Genomic DNA, 17,376 nt, shown 5'->3' with positions numbered 1-17,376 from the left:
CTGTAAAGAAGAGTGTTCAAAAATCCCTCCATGTGAGAGACTGATGTAGTCAGACTGCTAAAGGTGGTTTTACAAGCTACTGAATCATGGTGTACTCAATTTTTCACAAAATGCTCCTGCTTTTTGGCCTATATAATGACATTGTGTGATATGCCAAGTGTTGTTTTTCATCTCAGGTTATCTCTACTTGTCAGATCTGGCAAGAACTGGAACATTTTTTATCATGTTTTGATAAAACCTTGTAAATGACAGAGGGTGTGACCGACAGTAAGGAAATACAGTCAAGATGATTCATTCATCCATTCGTATCACTGAAACACACATTCCAATAAAGCCTTTTTGGAAATAGTTTTATTTTATTTTATCTACTGATTTTTGTCCTTTTCTTAACCTTACTTTTTCACTCATGAAATAAATCTCCCAGATAAAGCCGCTAATCACCAAATTATTTGTTAAACCACAAATTAAAATCATAAATCTCTCTGACATTAAAAATAAAGTGGGTTAAAAGGCGGTCACAAGTCCTCTTTAAAAGATCAAGATACTGCTGTGGTTGTAGTTTATGAAATGCTGACAGGCGGCTTAGTGCAGATTTTTCTCTCCCTGTATTTGATGTTATCTTAAGTCAAAGCACGCATTATAAAAAACCCCATAAAATTGTTAATCATGGAAATCTACGTGCACACAATATTATACTGTACTGTAGGTTCTCTAGGTTTGTAGGTAAAACGGCACTCAGGTTCATTGAGCTCTGAACAGATTAAAGGTCATGGACACCCAATGTTCATTTCAGATATGTAAACTGAAGGATCTCCTCAATAACTAAAGTATTACTTCATGCACGGTCTTCTAATAGACATTTTTTTCTTTCATGTATTCTTATCTCCAATAGTCTAAATACCTTTAACATCCGAGATTAAGCTAGACTTTACACAGTTTTGCCAAAGGTGACAAAAGTAAGTAAGAAATTAAAGTGATTTTACAACTGAATTAGGGGGAAGTGGCCTCACACACAGCTGTGATAAACATCATATCCATTTCTCTGAACTAACAAGTATCCACCTCATGTGGCTATTTGTTAAGTGTTGTTAGAAACATGCGCAGAGATGTGCTGTAACATCACATAGATTAAGTGAATCTATGGACATCAAGGTCGACGTTCATTTTTTGTCTTTTGTCTTATCTAATTATTATTTTCAGCATTTTATACAGTTAATACAGACGCATCCAGTGACACATTTTTTGTGATTTTGTTTTTGTACACCACCACTGTGGTCAAACAGTGCAATTCAGTCAAGATGTCATTGAAGTGCAGATATTCAGCTTTAATTTAAGGGTTTGAACAAGAGTATTGCATTGGCTGATTAGGAATTAAAATCAATTTTAGATATTTTCAGAGTTTCAAATTTAATTGATACCTAATTCCTCTGTGTGCTTTTTCCCCCCGTAAGCAGATAAAAGAATCTGGAGTTGATTCCAAGTGCTGAAACTGCATTTATTAGCTGTTCATTGGATCTGTCTGTCCAAGAGAAGGAAGCCATCATTGTGCTGAAACGAGAGTCAGTGACTTGTACCAGCACTGAACAAAGCTGCTTCTGAGTTATGTTTTAATTTAGTCTTTGAATAAGAAAAAGTCATGTTTTCAAGTTATTGACTCAAAGTTTCTATCCAGCTTCTTGTTTTTTTCAAAACTGTCAGGCAGCATCCTGGTGTTTGGGAGGTACAAATGTAAATGTACTAATTCATCCTGTTGTGCAGATAGATATTTGGTGTTGGCGGAACTTACAGAGAGCGACGGCATTCAGCATGCCCGTGTATGGTGAAGCACCAATGCTCTGATAGATTATGCCGATGCGGTCCTGCACAGCACCCTTAGTGACGTCAAGGTCTAAATGTATGACGAAGAAGGCCACAAACAGACCATAAATCAGGTTCTGGGATAGACGCATCAGAACACCCATCCTGTCTCTGGACAGATTTCTTGCTGTGCGCCTGCACACAGAACACAGAAAGGCAAAATTAATGAACAAATTTTTTACCTACTGATACCCTACAAAAAAAATCATCATGATGCATGGAAGTAATCTGTATATGTTACATGTCTATTATAAGGCAGCACACTAAGTGACATTTGTAATTTGTACCTGCAGAGATTTTTGGAGAAACTTCTCTGAAATATTGTTATCATATTTCAGTTTTAATTAGTGAATTATGGATGGTGTGTACAAGCACATACAGACTGAAGTCTTCTTTTGCCCTGACCTGAGGAGAACTCCAAGTTTGGCAGCACCACTGGGTGACTCTTTGCTCTTAAAGGGGATGGCGGGTTTGTCTGATCTCTGCAAGCTCTGCTCCATTTTTTCCAGCATGCTCTGGTAGATGGTAGACCTCTGATAGGCTGAAGTGATTTCATGCATGCGAGTGAATGTGGCTGCCTCCCTCTCGCTGCTGCGTGTGTCCACTGAGGTGAAGTCAACTGTTTGACATCAAATTGAAATTTTAATGTTCATGCTATGGAAAAATCATCTTTTTTTTAAATGTATGACTTATAATAAAAACACAACACCATACAGTGTGCTGGGTCATATCATACTGTACCATAGATGTCAAAGGGGTTGCAGTACTCTGGACACTCATATCCACATTGGCTGAAGAAATCCACCATCTCTTCTGTCTGTCCACAAAATACTAGCTCCCCACGACTCATTATAGCTATCCTGTTGAACACCTTGAAGGTAGACACACACCAAGAAACAATATTATTCCATCAGCATGTGACTTTTCACAAGCCATTCACTATCAAAGGATCAAAGACTCATGTGTACAGTGTAACCAAAATGTTTTCTTAATATGTGTATGTATGATGGAATAATTCTGATAAAAAACAACTTCTTTAGCAGTGAGTTAGATACATGTAGTTGATGAATGTCGGCACATAGATGTGAAAAATGCAATTCCATCCTTCCTTAAAGGAAGTTTGACTCTACAAGCCATTCTTTCTCTTTTCACCAGTTCTTCTCAAAAACCCACCCTGAAGAGCTCAGAGCGTGGTTGGTGGATGGTTACTATGACGATACGGTTTCTCCTGGCCAGCTCTGCCAACAGCACCACAATCTGATTGGCGGTCATGCTGTCCAGGCCAGTGGTCGGCTCATCCAATAGGATCACCCCTGCAACGACAGCATCCCAATGACATCACTGCTGTCACTGCAGGTTTGTCACGCAGTGAAACACTGAGAATAAGTGAAAGGCAGGACAATAACTTTTTCCTTCTAAGTTAAAACTTTCAGATGTACTTTTTATTAAGTGGCACATTTCAGGACTCTCTGTGGGGCTGACTTAACTTGCAGAGATAAGTGAGTTCTCTTTTTTTTTAGTTAATTACTCTAATTAGGACAATTAAAAGATTGGCTCTTTGCATTATGAAAGCAGAGTGGAATTAGCAGATACTTTAATTGTGAGATTAATTCATTTCCTGGTTGATTGGAGAGTCACCGAATGGGAACTCCTCATTACTCTGTGTGTGACTCTGTGTGTGTGTGAGTGTGTTCATGGGCATTTTAATCCTGAATGAGGACTGAGACCCTCCATCCTCCCCAGAGGACTGAAGTCCTGATAAACTACACCTGGGATACACACACACACACACATACACACACACACACTGAAGTGGGCTTCTGCTCATTCCCCCTTGCGGTGTGATAACCCAGTCCTTTATTGCCCGTCTCCATCTCTCCCTGTGTCCCCTTTCCCTGTCTCTTCTTACTCCTGTCTCACTTAGATCCTTTTGTTTTTCTCCAGTGTGGACTTCAAAACTCTTCTGGGGAGAGACAGGTTATGTGGTGAACTTTCTACTGTTCTCAGGATGACATGCTTCTGATCCTTCTGCCTCCCTCTGCTGAATTCTCCCACAGTCGTGTGAAAAAGAAAGTTTTCACAGGACTACATGCAGTCCTGTTTTGGCAGTTTGCTAGTCTGAAAAACAAGCAGCAGCAAATCTACAACAGAATGACTGAAAAAGAAAATAATCAAGGTGGTGCAATGGCCCAGTCAAAGTTCAGACACAAGCTCTTTGAAACTTTCTTTTTCACATGACTCCACCAAAGACATATTTTGAAGCATTCTATGAAAGCATGTTATATATAGTCCTTTTCCTTTATGTGCCAAAGTCTTTGAAAATCACTTCTAATCCCTCTTATTATCTATTTTACATCTATTAAAAGTGACAATTCGAGTAATTAATGACTTTTACTCTGCGTCACCTCATTATTTTGATTTAAACTGACAGCAAATGTTTGCTTTGAAGGTAACATGTTGGTCACAGAGGTAGAACTTGTGTAAGTATCTCAGGTGCACTGGTACTCACTTGGGTCCTGAAGTAACTGACTGGCGATGGAGACCCTTCGGCGCTCACCCCCGGAGATCCCAGGGAAAACCTGACCTCCGATAACACTGTGGGCCACGTGACTCAGGCTCAGCTCAGCCATCACTGCTGACACCTACGTGGGAGCCAGAGGTCAAGGTTCAGGTGCGAAGAGAGTTAAAACTACTAGCAAATCTACTAAAAAAAGGGCCTGCTGGAGATATCGTACATTGATCAGCTAAAACATTGGAATAAAATCCCCTTATTATTATGAAAAGATTTGCTACTCTTCAGATAATCACCCTGCTCATGGGAACAATACTCAGAAAATTGTTCAGGGGTTTGAGTCTGACCCCAGCAACAATCTACATAGTCTAAAAAAATAATGTTCAAAGAACAAGAAAGACAAAACTAGAAGCAACCAGCACCAGAAAAAACTCAACTCATCTTGTTTCCAGTTTAAACTTACAGGATCCAGAGGACCCACTGCGGGTGCCAAGCACCACATGAGCTTCACTAGACCCTGATGAGTGTATTTGATAGCTCCACAAGATTCGGAGAAGCAATATTTTCCTGTTTTTATAGTTTGGAAATATTTCAGAGCGAGGGACTCAAACAAAATATTAGGCTGAGAATAACTGACCTGACGTTCTTAAATGTCAGGTCAGGTCCTCTTTTTAAAAAATTTGCATTTACAGCATTTATGTGCTGTAAGCAAAGAGATCTGTAACAAAAGGTAACATATTCTCAGTCATCTTGATGCTGCACATGACTCTCTGTGAAGCAATAACTCAGCCATACTTAACTAACCTAAAATATAAAACAACACAGCAATGCACCTTCTAAGATTAAGCTGATCATCCAAATAAGCACCGAAACTGTTTGTGTGCTGACATCTTAGTGGATACTGATATCCATCAGCCTGTAATTTTTTTGTATATGTTCTGTAGAAGGCAGAGATACTAGGTTTAAGAAAATAATGAAAGAAATGCCCAGACGCAGCTCTAAAGTCACCTTTTTCTTGATAGCTTCAGCCGAGTGTTTCCGCAGGGCCAGCTGGGCTGTGTAGGTCAGAGTCTCCTCCACTGTCAGATAACTCAACAAGTTATCGCTCTGGAAAAGAATGGCAGAAAGAGAAAACAGGGCATTAACAGAAGAGAAACTGCACAAAAACAAAACACTGTAAATTGTGATTTGGCAGCCTTATAGTGGAAACTACCACCATTATTCCTCAAGGAGATGGATTAAGAAAACACCTCAGTGTTTCTCTTGAGTGGTCATCAGTAAACAAATGGAAGTATATGTTTGGACTGGATACTCTCTCCATCTATAGCATCTTTGTAGTACATCCCCGTACAGTGAGCATATATCCACACAAACGTCTATGTTCATATATGCCAGTGCAACTCATCTGTAATATACCTTTGCCTCAGATGTGTGCACACACACAGGCATAAGTGCATGACTTGAACCAGCTGAACCTGCTGCCTGCTTCAATTAACACATGGCGCCTCCCAATCCCACTTCTCCTTATTCTCTCATCTGAATGACTTTAATATGAGGAGCTCATATCACCTCCTCATCTACAGCTTAGCAGGGGAAGTTAATGACGAGGCTTAGAGAGCAGAAGGGGGAGCTATCAGCGAGAGGGGAGAGATGATTTGAAAGGAAGCAAGGCTGGTTTTAAACCAGTGTTTTTAATTCAGGCTTTGGATACACTCGAGCAGCTCTCATTGCAAGATTACATATATGAGGAGGCTATCAGGGGTCTTAAGTTAATTTCATACGGAGGCCAGGGCAGCTTTTCAGGAGTTTCTGCAGAATGTTCATTGAGTTTGTGGTGGTTTGTACAACCACAGGCAAAACTAAATACATACAGGCTTGTGTGCACGAGGCCAGCTGCATTTAAAACAAAAGTGGAAAGTTTAATGAGTGTTTGTGTGAACTACAGGAAAATGAAATGTGCATGCACTTATTTGCTAATTACTTTAAACTCTGTTCAGTCTCTCATTAATCATTTGTCTAACATGTACACTGCTGGGTTTCATTTACTCAAGCATAAAAAATGTTTTCCTTTATCAAATGGCCAGAAATGCATAAACTTCTGTTAAGTAAGGTAACACAGAATCACTGTGTTTTCAGTATGCACATCAGTCGTGTTTAGTCACCACCCCAAAGGACAATTATGAATTAGGAAAAACACAAATACTTTTTTTCCTTTATTAGAAAGTCATGTAATTTCATCTGCTTTGACTTTTTGTTTGTTATCCGTCTGATTGTTAGCAGGATTGCTCAACGTCACAACGTCATTACATTTTCTTACCAGTGGTTGGGATTGGGCCCATCTTTTAAATTTCATTCAGGCTTCAATCCATGAATTCTTTACCATTGTGAAGGTATGTCTAACCCTAACCCTAATGGATGCACTGGAGTCAGTTTGGGGTTCAGTATCTGTAATCTTTAGTGAATGCCTGTGGACCCTCTTTTGGCTTGTGTAGATGTAGCTGGAAATTATTTTATTTATTTTTTTGTGAAAAATACATTTTGAGGCTTTTTGGACGTTAAGGATTCAGCTTGTCAAACTGATATTTTATTTTAGCCTTACCCTTTGATTAATGCCATCCACTCGTGTGAAGCGGTCACTAGTTAGCATGCTTTAAATGGATTGAAACCTATCTGGTGGATATCTGAGGGTGTGCGAGAGTATGCAACTTAATAAATGTAATAATAATTAATAATAAGCTTTAACAGTAATAGAGGAAGTTTTTTTTTTAACCGTTCCTCATTCAGGTGTGCAGTGATTTTAAACCAGGGTTCAGTATTTGCACAATGACACTTTGGCCAAATATTGAACGGGAGGATCCAGTGATCGAACCACTCGACCTCCTGACCCGCAAAAAACTGATGTTGTGAAAGGATTAGAGTCAGAAATTTGAGCAAAGTATGGAGGTCATGCAGTCTTAGACCCCTCTTCTTTTGTTTCTGTGTATATTATTACCATTTAACTGTGTACATGTACATGTAATGTACATGTTTTATTGTAATAAAGCAACAGAAAAGCATATGACAAGTTTAAAAATGTCAAAATTTATATGGTAGTTAAGGATATTAAGCAACCCAAGGCTTTTATTAACTTAAGCAGAGAAACAAGTTTCTTATAAGTGTAAATAAAAGTCTGTTAATCTAACTTGAACACATTTGTTATGTTATTTTAACATTTGTTGTATGTATGTAATACCTATATGTAACCTAATAGTTATTAACACATAATATTTTATATGTTTATAATATTAACACATATAACATCAACATTAATATTACTTATAATTATTTATGAATGCTTATTATATCAATATTATATCAATAAAAATCAATACTGGGATAATAAGTAAAAGCTATGAGTTAAATCTTGATGTGTGGGTGTTTCTTTGTGTTACCTGCAGCACATAGGAGAAGCAGTCCTGATACTGTTCTTGCTTCAGTTTTCTACCATTAACGAAGACTTCTCCCAGCAGCGTGCCCTGGTTCCCAATCCGCCCTGAGATGGCATCCAGCAATGTGGTTTTTCCTGAGCCTTTATAATGAAAAGTGCAGATAAAGACACACATGCATAAAACCACTCATGATTTAACTGATTTTTAACGTTTCCTGATAAAAACGTTGTATTTCTTTTTCACTTTAAACATTTGGCTCTTCGATTGAACTGAACCTCGAACCTGAGTTGCCCAGTATGCCCATGATCTGCCCACTGTCAACATGAAAGGAGACATCATTCAGGATCTGACGAGTCCATCGTTTCCTGTAGGAGGGTAAGTCCCACCACGGACCCACACGTTCACTGTGAAACACACATATACATGCACACACGCGTAAGGACAACGACAGTATTTTATATATTAATATTTTATGTTTTTCAACACAATGTCTATCTCGGCTGTGGGAAAAATCAGCTCTTTTTGAACAATCTGATAATCAGAAAATCACAGTCAAGTAATAATGAGTAAATTAAGTCAAATTTTCTGAGTCTGTTTTTGAGTTTCTCGTGTTGGTTGTCAGCAGCACTTACCTGACTGTGTAGGAGATCTTTCTGACACTCAGAGAACAGGTGGGTTCTGATTGCTCCTCTCTGCTGTCTCTCCACACATCTTTCTTCACCTCCGCCACAAACCTGAAGGACTCGTTTACTTTCCCGTTCTGTGGCTCCTCCATCTGCATTGAATAAAATCTGTTCATGTCTCCGCCAGGTCTGTGTCAAATCTGTTTCACAGCAGATTGTTCATATTGTTTCAGTCCCAGACTTTGTCTTCTGCAGCTGTTGCCTGCACACAGCAGAAATGCGAGATCAGTGGTGACTCTCTGGAAGCGTGAGCACAGCAAATGTCATGTTATCTCAGAGAACTTTGATCAAAGGTTGTATAATGAAGACAAAAAGCACACATGCTAAGTCAGTTCACAGCCCTTCAGTCTGGACTCAGTCCTCATATTGTCGGCTGCGTCCCAAAAAAGCTATGACTGACAGGATAAAGCAGAGGGTGAACTGACATGTCATGAACTCGGATGCTTCAAGAAGAAAGAATTGTGAGCTAGACGGGAGAAGATCTTCAGCTGGACTGAAGTGAACTGGAGAAGAAACGGAGGACGTGAACAACCAGAGACACAAAGCAGCAGACAGAGAGGAAAATAAAGACCCTAACAGAAGAGGAAAAGGGGGGTATTGACCTCTCTAACCTGCAAATTTTAACCATGGACAATGGCAGCGACCTTATACACATAAATGACTACTCACAGGTTAGTCAGGTCAAAATATGCAAATTTTAGCACTCCTAAAGAAAATGACCAATCCAGGTCTTAACTTTGTGTTATTTTACTTCATTTATAGTCCTACCAACCATTAAACTCCTCTCTTTGACTGAGTATAACATGGGATTTTATTAATTGATCTGAAGTAACCTAAATCAATTTATGATCAGTAGTGTGCTCAACCAGTACTAGAAACTTGACTTTTTATGTGGGTTTTTTTTGTTTTTCTTAAAAAACAAAACAAAACGTATTTATAATCTTGAAGAAAAGAATTTGATTGATTTACTAATATATCATTTTAACATCTTGCTGAGAAACTGGAATTTTTCCTTGAATGCAAAAACTGAATGCAAAAACTGTAATTTCAAATAGGAAATGTTGAATTGGATAATTGGTTAGGAAAATACATGGATGGATAGATAGATGGTTTGGCAAGCTCTGTTTTTCTCCTATTTCAGTTTCTGCATCTGGCATGTTCTGGTTGCAACAGCTGGATCAGCAGTGACAACATTTCCGACCTCTATGATGCATTTTGTCGAGATAAATATCCTTAAAAATGCGACCAGAATGCTCTGAAATCTGGATGTTTATGCAATGAGAACCCAAATAAACCATTTAACATTATTTGTAAAATTAAACCATTTAACTTATTAAGTCCAGAGTAGACTGCTTCAGTACATGAAGTCTGGTAGGCACTAAGATCACGATCACACCTGGTACATTTTGCCTTTCCTGGTGTCATTACATTGGCTTCCTGTTCAGTTATTGTTGTTTAGCTATAACATGTCCACTGCTGGGTTTCATTTACTCAAGCATAAAAAATGTTTTTCTATCAAATGGCCAGAAATGCATAAACTTCTGTTAAGTAAGGTAATGCAGACTCACTGCTTAAATATGCTAACCCCAGCAAACCCAAGTGGTTTGCTTGCCAGCAGCTTTTACCAATGTCAGACCAAGCTTTCCCAGTTACAGCACTGAAATTCAGGTCCTTTTTTCATCCAGTGTTCAAATCAGGATTTGTAACATATTTTTGTCTCATTGTAATTTTCAGATCGTGCCCAGTTAATAATAATAATGGATTGCATTTATATAGCGCTTTTCTAGGCACCCAAAGCGCTTTACAATTCCACTATTCATTCACTCTCACATTCACACACTGGTGGAGGAAAGCTACAGTTGTAGCCACAGCTGCCCTGGGGCAGACTGACAGAAACGAGGCTGTCATATCACGCCATCGGCCCCTCTGGCCAACACCAGTAGGCGGTAGGGTAAAGTGTCTTGCCCAAGGACACAACGACCAGAACAGAGAGTGCAGGGGGATCGAACCAGCAACCTTCCGGTTACAGATGAGCTTCCCAATCCCCTGAGCCACGGTCGCCCCAAGGCATCAGAAGGGGTTAAGTGTATCATTAATAATACATTCAGTAAAATATCAAATTATTTTTCACTCAATTGTTTAATGGCTTGATTTGGTTGTAAATGTATTAATTGCGTTCTTTGTTTTATTACGTTCATGACTCAAATTTTCATATCTATCTGATGTCGGACTGCTATTTGCTATACAATGAAAAAAAATCTGTAAAAAAAACCCCAAATATGTATTTATAATTTTCAGCCAGTACATTATTTTTTTACAGAAGCTTCCATGAGTGATAAATGATCAAATTTGATGTGTGGCTAAAAAAGTCGTTAATTTTAAAACTTGCATGTATTGTATGTTATAATCTACAGCATGTAAACTAGATTAAGTGGCAGCATGCTGTTAATTTCAATTTGAACATTTGTATTTTTTTTCTTCTGCAACTGAAACATTGGGTTTATTTTAAATTGGACTCTGGTCACACAGGCAGATATTTGCACATACAGCACAAACAGACACAAGCAGGTAGACAATCAAACACACAAGTTAATGCGTGTAACAATTTTTTCCATAAAAGACTAAAAGACAAAAGACAAAATCACATTTACTAATCACATCCAACTAATGTGTGGCCTCAAGTTTATCATCTACTGTACTGTTTGTTGTTACTACCTAAACCAAATTTTGTGGTGTAAAATCAGCATATCTGTAATTCTGATTTGAAACTTTGAAATAACAACATCTTGTTTCTCATAGTTTTTAAGGTATATATAGGTCAATATATATAAAAACATTTAGTGCATGTATCCTAGTCTGTATGAAACTTATTGACTTGCTTGCTTTGCATTAACAGCATCAAGACAGAGAGTTATTCTCATCTGAGGAGGACAGCAGTCTCTACTTCACCTACAGCGGAGGCTGCAATGTGCTGGAGGTCAAAAACCTTTTCTATGAGGTAACTATAGGTCGCCTGCTCTTATCTTACATGAGTTATCTCAAGCTCCTGACTGGTTCATGTGTATACATGCTGCAGGTGTTCATCGTGTACATGTGTTTATGCTCCCAGGTGGATACAGCAGCTCAGATCCCGTGGTACGAGAGGCTGTCAGAGTTCAAAATGCCGTGGGAAATTAGAGGAAATAAGCAGACAGCCATCAACAAGCTGAGCCTCACTGTCCACAGCGGACAGATGCTGGCCCTTATTGGCAGCTCAGGTGACGAACAAAGATTTGAAGTATTGCTTTATTAAATAAAGTAATAGATATGCTTTGTTCCACCAGAACAGTAAAGAATAAAACTGCGTTTTCTTGAAGTGAAAATGTGTGTTAAGTAAAAATAAGTAGAAAATCTGCTAATTTGGAAGACTCATGGATGCATTCCTCCTGTTCTATATTGCTTATGCTTTGTTTTTTTTTAACATAAGCAATGATGAGAATTGCTTTAATTCAATATGTTTTCAGGTTGTGGTAAAACGTCTCTGCTGGACATAATAACTTGTCGGGATGAAGGAGGCATCATGAAGTCCGGTGAGATTCTAATTAATGGGAAGCGCAACACGCCCCAGCTCGTCAAGAAAAGCATCGCTCACGTCCGCCAAGACGATCGGCTTCTTCCTCACCTCACCGTCCGAGAGACTCTCTCCTTTGTTGCCAAACTGAGGTTGCCCACTCACTTCACACAGGCTCAGAGGGACCAGAGGGTAAGATTAAGACTGATGGGACAATAAATGGGACTCAAACTATTTCCATAACAATATTTGCATAATGTTCCTCTTCTTGTTTGAATTGGAAGGTTCTTGTTTATCCATTTTATATTAGAGCCGTTGTCAGCATGTTTGTCATATTCTCGTTAAGGCATGCCCTTTTAAACTCTTCAGAGTTTTTGTTGAACAAACACATGTTAAATGATAAGAACGCTTGTATGTGTCCAGATAACAATGACTAACAGTGTCTCTGGTTGCTGTCTGTCACAGGTGGATGATGTTATCGCAGAGCTGCGGTTGCGGCAGTGTGCACACACCAGGGTGGGAAACAACTACATCAGGGGGGTTTCTGGTGGAGAGAGGAGGAGAGTCAGCATAGCTGTCCAGCTTCTCTGGAACCCCGGTGAGAGATATTAACAAGAGAATAATTAATGTGGTCCCCTGAACTGTCGTTTGTGTAGTTAAGACAGGGCAATGACTCAAACTGAAGTCAGTCGATCTCAATGCCAGCCCAATCCAAGCAGCAAATTTTATTTATGGCACACTATTTTAATTGTGTCCTCTACAAGCCACTTTGCAACCCACTTCCACTGCCTCCTTTTCATTTAGCATCTGACTGGATTTAGTGTCATATATGTTGTCTTTATTGCAACTTTATTGTTACTATAGATGGATACAACATTTTTGAACCCTTGTGTTTATGCGAGCTTTACATGCTTCAGCTCTAAACAGGGTATTTCATGCCCTTTCCAAACATCTGTAAACTACTGGGAAGTGACACGAGTGTAACAGTTCTTCCAGTGAATAACAAACATATTTGATTAATTACTGACTTTAACAATCATGATTCCTATATTATTTTTGAGATTATACTGTTAAGATCTGTTATATAAAGAACAGGGTTTATCAGAGGTGATGGATTGGTCTTTTTCCCCTCTCAGGTATTTTGATCCTGGATGAACCCACATCAGGTTTAGACAGCTTTACAGCTCATAACTTGGTGATCACACTGTCCCGTCTGGCTCGGGGAAATCGTCTGGTCCTGCTTTCAGTCCACCAGCCTCGATCAGATATCTTTCAGCTCTTCGACCTCGTCGTCCTGATGTCTTCAGGTTCAGCTGTTTACTGCGGTGCAGCTCGTGAGATGGTGCCTTACTTCACTGCTCTGGGACACCCCTGCCCACGATACTGCAACCCCTCTGACTACTATGGTTAGTAAGTGCGTCAAAAGAGAATTAAGAGGTGCTTCTTCCCAGCATGCAATAACATCTTCTTACCAACCCCATGCTCACTGGTAACTTAAGGAAAGCTGGGACCCCAAAATTTACCACTAAGTTTCCAAAAGAAGCATTTGTTTTCATCTTAATGATAAATACTACATCTCTTTGTGTTTTTCGTTCTTTTAAACCTATTTAAGCCTCATGTTGTTGGTGACCTGTGTATTGTGTGTGTGTGTGCATGTGTATCCAGTTGATCTGATCAGTATAGACCGACGCAGTCCAGAGCGAGAAGCCGAGTGTTTGGAGAGGGCCAGAGTTCTGGCTGAGCAGTTCATGGAAAAGGTCCGTGATACTGACGACCACATGTGGAAAGCCGCTGGGACTGATGTAGCACAAACCGACAGGTGATCATGTTTTTGTGTTAAAGTTTGTCTTTTTAAAATTTTAATTGTTCATTCAATAGTAAAACAGTAAGTAGTGATAATGAACCAGCATTTTTCTAATAAACCATAACATTTTCGGTGTTTTTTGTGAGAAATAACAACAGTGGTTGTAACGCTGGTTACAGCTTTTCAGATATAGGGATTTACTGTTTTTTGTGATTACCTGTTTTAGATGCTTAAAAATCCTTTGTGGTCATGCTTAAGCTGTAGACTAAACCTTTAAAACCCAGACTAACCCATCCATCACTCTTTTTCCCCACACACAGCAGCCCTCAGCAGCCAGGCAGGGGGAAAAAAGATGAAGTAATAACTATTTCCAGGCATGAAAACAGACTGCCAGGCAAACTACACCAGTTTAACACCCTCATCAAGTACGAGCATGAATGTTTTGGAGCACTCAAATGTATGTGATTGAATATGAACACTGACCTCTCTCTTGTTCCTCAGGCGTCACATGTATAATGACTTCAGAGACCTGGTCACCATATTAGTTCACGGCTTCGAGGCCCTCCTCATGTCGCTGCTGGTCGGCTCTCTCTACTACGGGGCAGGAGAAACCCGCCTGTCCATTCAGGACACCGTGTCTCTTCTCTACATGATCGGAGCTCTCACCCCATTTGCTGTGGTGCTGGACGTCATAGCTAAATGTGAGTAATAAAGCAGTTTAAAAGGATAAAGCCAGTAATTAGTGTCACTGGGGTTGTGTTTTGATTGCTCTATGCATTTGCAAGTGTTTTATGTTCGAATTTTTCACATGTTATTATAACGAGTATCATAACATTGTATTGTGTGCATTGTATGAAGACAAACTGGAAGAAATGAAGAAAGGAAAAAAGCCACAAAAATCAAGCTGAAAAAAAGAAAAATTCTCTGTTTAAAATAAAGCAAAAATCACTGAAGGCATTTCAATATGTGACCTCTGCATTTGCAGTTGTCCACAATTTCGTTGTACACGAGCAATGACAATAAAGGGCTATTCTATTCTATTCTATTCTATTCTATTCTTTGAATTAATGATGAACACTTTAACAGAGCAGGTAAAGGTGGGATGGTTCAGAATGAAAAGATTATCAGAGTTATCCGACAGATTTGTGTTCTTTAACCCTGAGTTTTATGACATCCAGCCACATATACAGTGTAGAGGTGTCTAGCCATAACCATAAAAAGTCAAGTTTAATTCAGGTCAAGGTCAGAAGACACCAAAAGGTGGAAAAATTGATGCCAGGCTCACCTAGAATTAAATGGTGTGACTCTAACTGCAGAGAGAAAATTTAAAAAAAAAATCTCCTTCTCGCTGTATTTTATCCAGTATCACAAAACAAATACAACATTTATGTAGTTTGGGAGAATCTACAACTTGTATCATTTGATTAAAGTAGCGTGTTGTCACCATATATGCATACATAATGTATTCTCTTAAAAATAAATCTCTTGTCCTGTTTATTCTGAAAGAGACATTGTGCTATATATTCATATCCTAACCTAATACAACTCTTTGACATCTTAGTTTTTTAAGAAGAAAAAAAAAACCTGCCTGGCTGAGGCTAAATACAGCTCATGAAGCTGATCCTACTGCATGTATTGTGAACTGAATGTGATTAGACTGAATGCTCTCTGCAGGTCACACAGAGAGAGCCATGCTTTACCACGAGCTGCAGGACGGCATGTACTCTGTGACCTCCTACTTCTTTGCCAAGGTAAAGTCCAGTGATAAAACTGAATCTCCAGCAGGGGCCAGTCTTGTTCCATGCTGGAGTCACTGTATACTGAATAGTACTACAAATGTGTTTTATGCATTCTTGACTGTCGTGTATTTTTGAACATATGCTTTTTCTCCATTACAGGTTTTGGGGGAGTTACCAGAACACTGTGTGTTCACTTTGGTCTATGGTCTGCCCATCTATTGGCTGGCAGGACTTAACGAGGCGCCAGACCGTTTCCTTCTGAACTTCTTGTTAGTGTGGCTGATGGTTTACTGCAGCCGGGCCATGGCTCTGTTTGTAGCTGCTTCTCTTCCCACCCTGCAGACTTCTGCCTTCATGGGCAATTCTTTGTTCACCGTCTTCTACTTGACTGCAGGTTATGTTATCAACCTGGAGAATTTGTGGCTTGGTGAGGAATTATTTGCATTATAAACCATAAAAAACAGATGAAAGCATCGGAAAGAAAAATGAGCTGGTCAGCATTTAATGTTTGTTCATGTTTTTTGTCTCCACAGTGGCATCATGGCTCTCTTATGCCTCATTCATGCGCTGGGGTTTTGAGGGAATGCTGCAGGTGCAGTTCAGAGGCAACGAGTATTCCATCACCATTGCAAACATGACTATCAATGTTGATGGCATACACGTGAGTTAAACACTATCATTTCAACTAAAGTTATGATTTGTTTACACATTACTGTTAAGTTTGCTATTATCTGTACAGATATTAAATCTTTAAGATTTATACGACAAAACAAATCAGACCATAAGAGATTTATCAGGACTGTTAATGTTTTTAAGGACCTGCTAATTCTTACTTTAATGGACAAACCCATTTGATGAACATTTTTCTCCTCTAATCCACTCTGTATGTCATTCAGGTGGTGGAGGCCCTGCACATGAACCAGTACCCACTGTACTCTTGCTACTTGGTCCTACTTGGAGTCTGTCTGGGCTTCATGGTGCTCTATTTCCTGTCCCTAAAATTCATCAAGCAGAAGTCCAGTCAAGACTGGTGAACAAAACTGAGAAAAACCAAACACCCTCTGACATCATCAGGGTTTTTATTTTGCATAAGTGGAAGGGAGGTTCTAGTTCGGCTGGTTTCGATACCAAACTTTCCATTTTATTCCTATTTAGACACTTAATTCAAATGCTATAAAAGTAAAATACATGCATGTTTAAATTGTTTAGATTTTTGTAATTTCATCATTACAAATTTTACCTGTGTAATGCTGAAAATATTCATAAAATACTATATTTACTCGTTTAAAATATTTCAAAATGCTTCCATCGTTTACGGTTTTAATCTGCCAACAGAAAAAGAATTACAGAAGAAAAAGTTGAGCTTGGTGATGAAAAAGTTTGGAGTTGCAGTGCCGCTGCCTGCTGCTGGATGGCAGCAGAGGACTGTCGTAACATTGATTTGAAAATAATGAACTTTTCTCTCGTTCGCCCTTTTTCCCAGGCATGGCAAATGATTAGAGCGCTACTTTAGCAGATATCAATCTGCAGCTTTTGCTTGTTCCATTTTCGATCTTCCCTCTCAGCGTTATCTTTTTTTTTTGTATATGTAAAGTTAATAAGCATATTATTAAGACAGAATACTGAGCACTGAAGAAAGATGACCAAGAGAAATTTAGTAGGCCAACTCACACTCGGAAAAAACTTCTTGTGTAGATTGAATGCTATGTAAGCTGTGAGTTTTTGCACTGGTGCAAAAGCCTCTTAAATCTTTTTTCTAACGTGGTTTGAGTCCAAATTAGTAAAGTATCGTCTCAAAATGTC

At 39.0% G+C, this 17,376-nt stretch overlaps 2 protein-coding genes across 3 annotated transcripts in view; one reads left to right on the top strand and one right to left on the bottom strand.

Moving 5' to 3' along the window:
- abcg5 (ATP-binding cassette, sub-family G (WHITE), member 5) overlaps nt 1–8,596 on the bottom strand; it is a 12,831-nt gene extending 4,235 nt beyond the window's left edge. The window contains exons 1-9 of the mRNA XM_003438434.5: nt 8,430–8,596; nt 8,080–8,201; nt 7,801–7,937; nt 5,378–5,476; nt 4,367–4,499; nt 3,031–3,170; nt 2,599–2,728; nt 2,263–2,476; nt 1,787–1,992 (exon numbers count right to left, since the gene is read on the bottom strand). Coding sequence (XP_003438482.1) covers nt 1,787–1,992; nt 2,263–2,476; nt 2,599–2,728; nt 3,031–3,170; nt 4,367–4,499; nt 5,378–5,476; nt 7,801–7,937; nt 8,080–8,201; nt 8,430–8,596 — 1,348 coding nt within the window. The remainder of the gene's footprint in view (nt 1–1,786; nt 1,993–2,262; nt 2,477–2,598; nt 2,729–3,030; nt 3,171–4,366; nt 4,500–5,377; nt 5,477–7,800; nt 7,938–8,079; nt 8,202–8,429) is intronic.
- abcg8 (ATP-binding cassette, sub-family G (WHITE), member 8) lies at nt 8,565–17,376 on the top strand. 2 transcript variants are annotated; one of them, XM_019366916.2, is made up of 13 exons: nt 8,565–9,151; nt 11,377–11,478; nt 11,590–11,737; nt 11,984–12,222; nt 12,496–12,628; nt 13,167–13,436; nt 13,696–13,849; nt 14,158–14,259; nt 14,336–14,535; nt 15,509–15,585; nt 15,733–16,000; nt 16,107–16,234; nt 16,470–17,376. In XM_019366916.2, the coding sequence occupies exons 1-13, from the start codon at nt 9,107–9,109 to the stop codon at nt 16,605–16,607; spliced, it is 2,004 nt and encodes a 667-aa protein (XP_019222461.1). In that variant the 5' UTR covers nt 8,565–9,106; the 3' UTR covers nt 16,608–17,376. The 2 variants fall into 2 exon arrangements, with proteins under 2 accessions (XP_019222461.1, XP_005474399.1); XM_005474342.3 differs by having other exon boundaries at nt 8,566–9,151; nt 14,155–14,259.

This window comes from Oreochromis niloticus, linkage group LG13 (genome assembly GCF_001858045.2).
Source record: "Oreochromis niloticus isolate F11D_XX linkage group LG13, O_niloticus_UMD_NMBU, whole genome shotgun sequence".
NCBI lineage: Eukaryota > Metazoa > Chordata > Actinopteri > Cichliformes > Cichlidae > Oreochromis > Oreochromis niloticus.
Note: the sequence above shows the minus strand (reverse complement) of the source record. Positions and strands in the feature narration are given on the sequence as shown.

What these genes read in the sequence shown, in the direction of transcription:
- abcg8 (XM_005474342.3), top strand. Translation starts at nt 9,107, where the DNA reads ATGGACAATGGCAGCGACCTTATACACATAAATGACTACTCACAG. An exon ending in TCAAAAACCTTTTCTATGAG is followed by an intron (nt 11,479 to 11,589) that starts GTAACTATAGGT and finishes TTATGCTCCCAG; the next exon opens with GTGGATACAGCAGCTCAGAT. An exon ending in CCAGCTTCTCTGGAACCCCG is followed by an intron (nt 12,629 to 13,166) that starts GTGAGAGATATT and finishes TTCCCCTCTCAG; the next exon opens with GTATTTTGATCCTGGATGAA.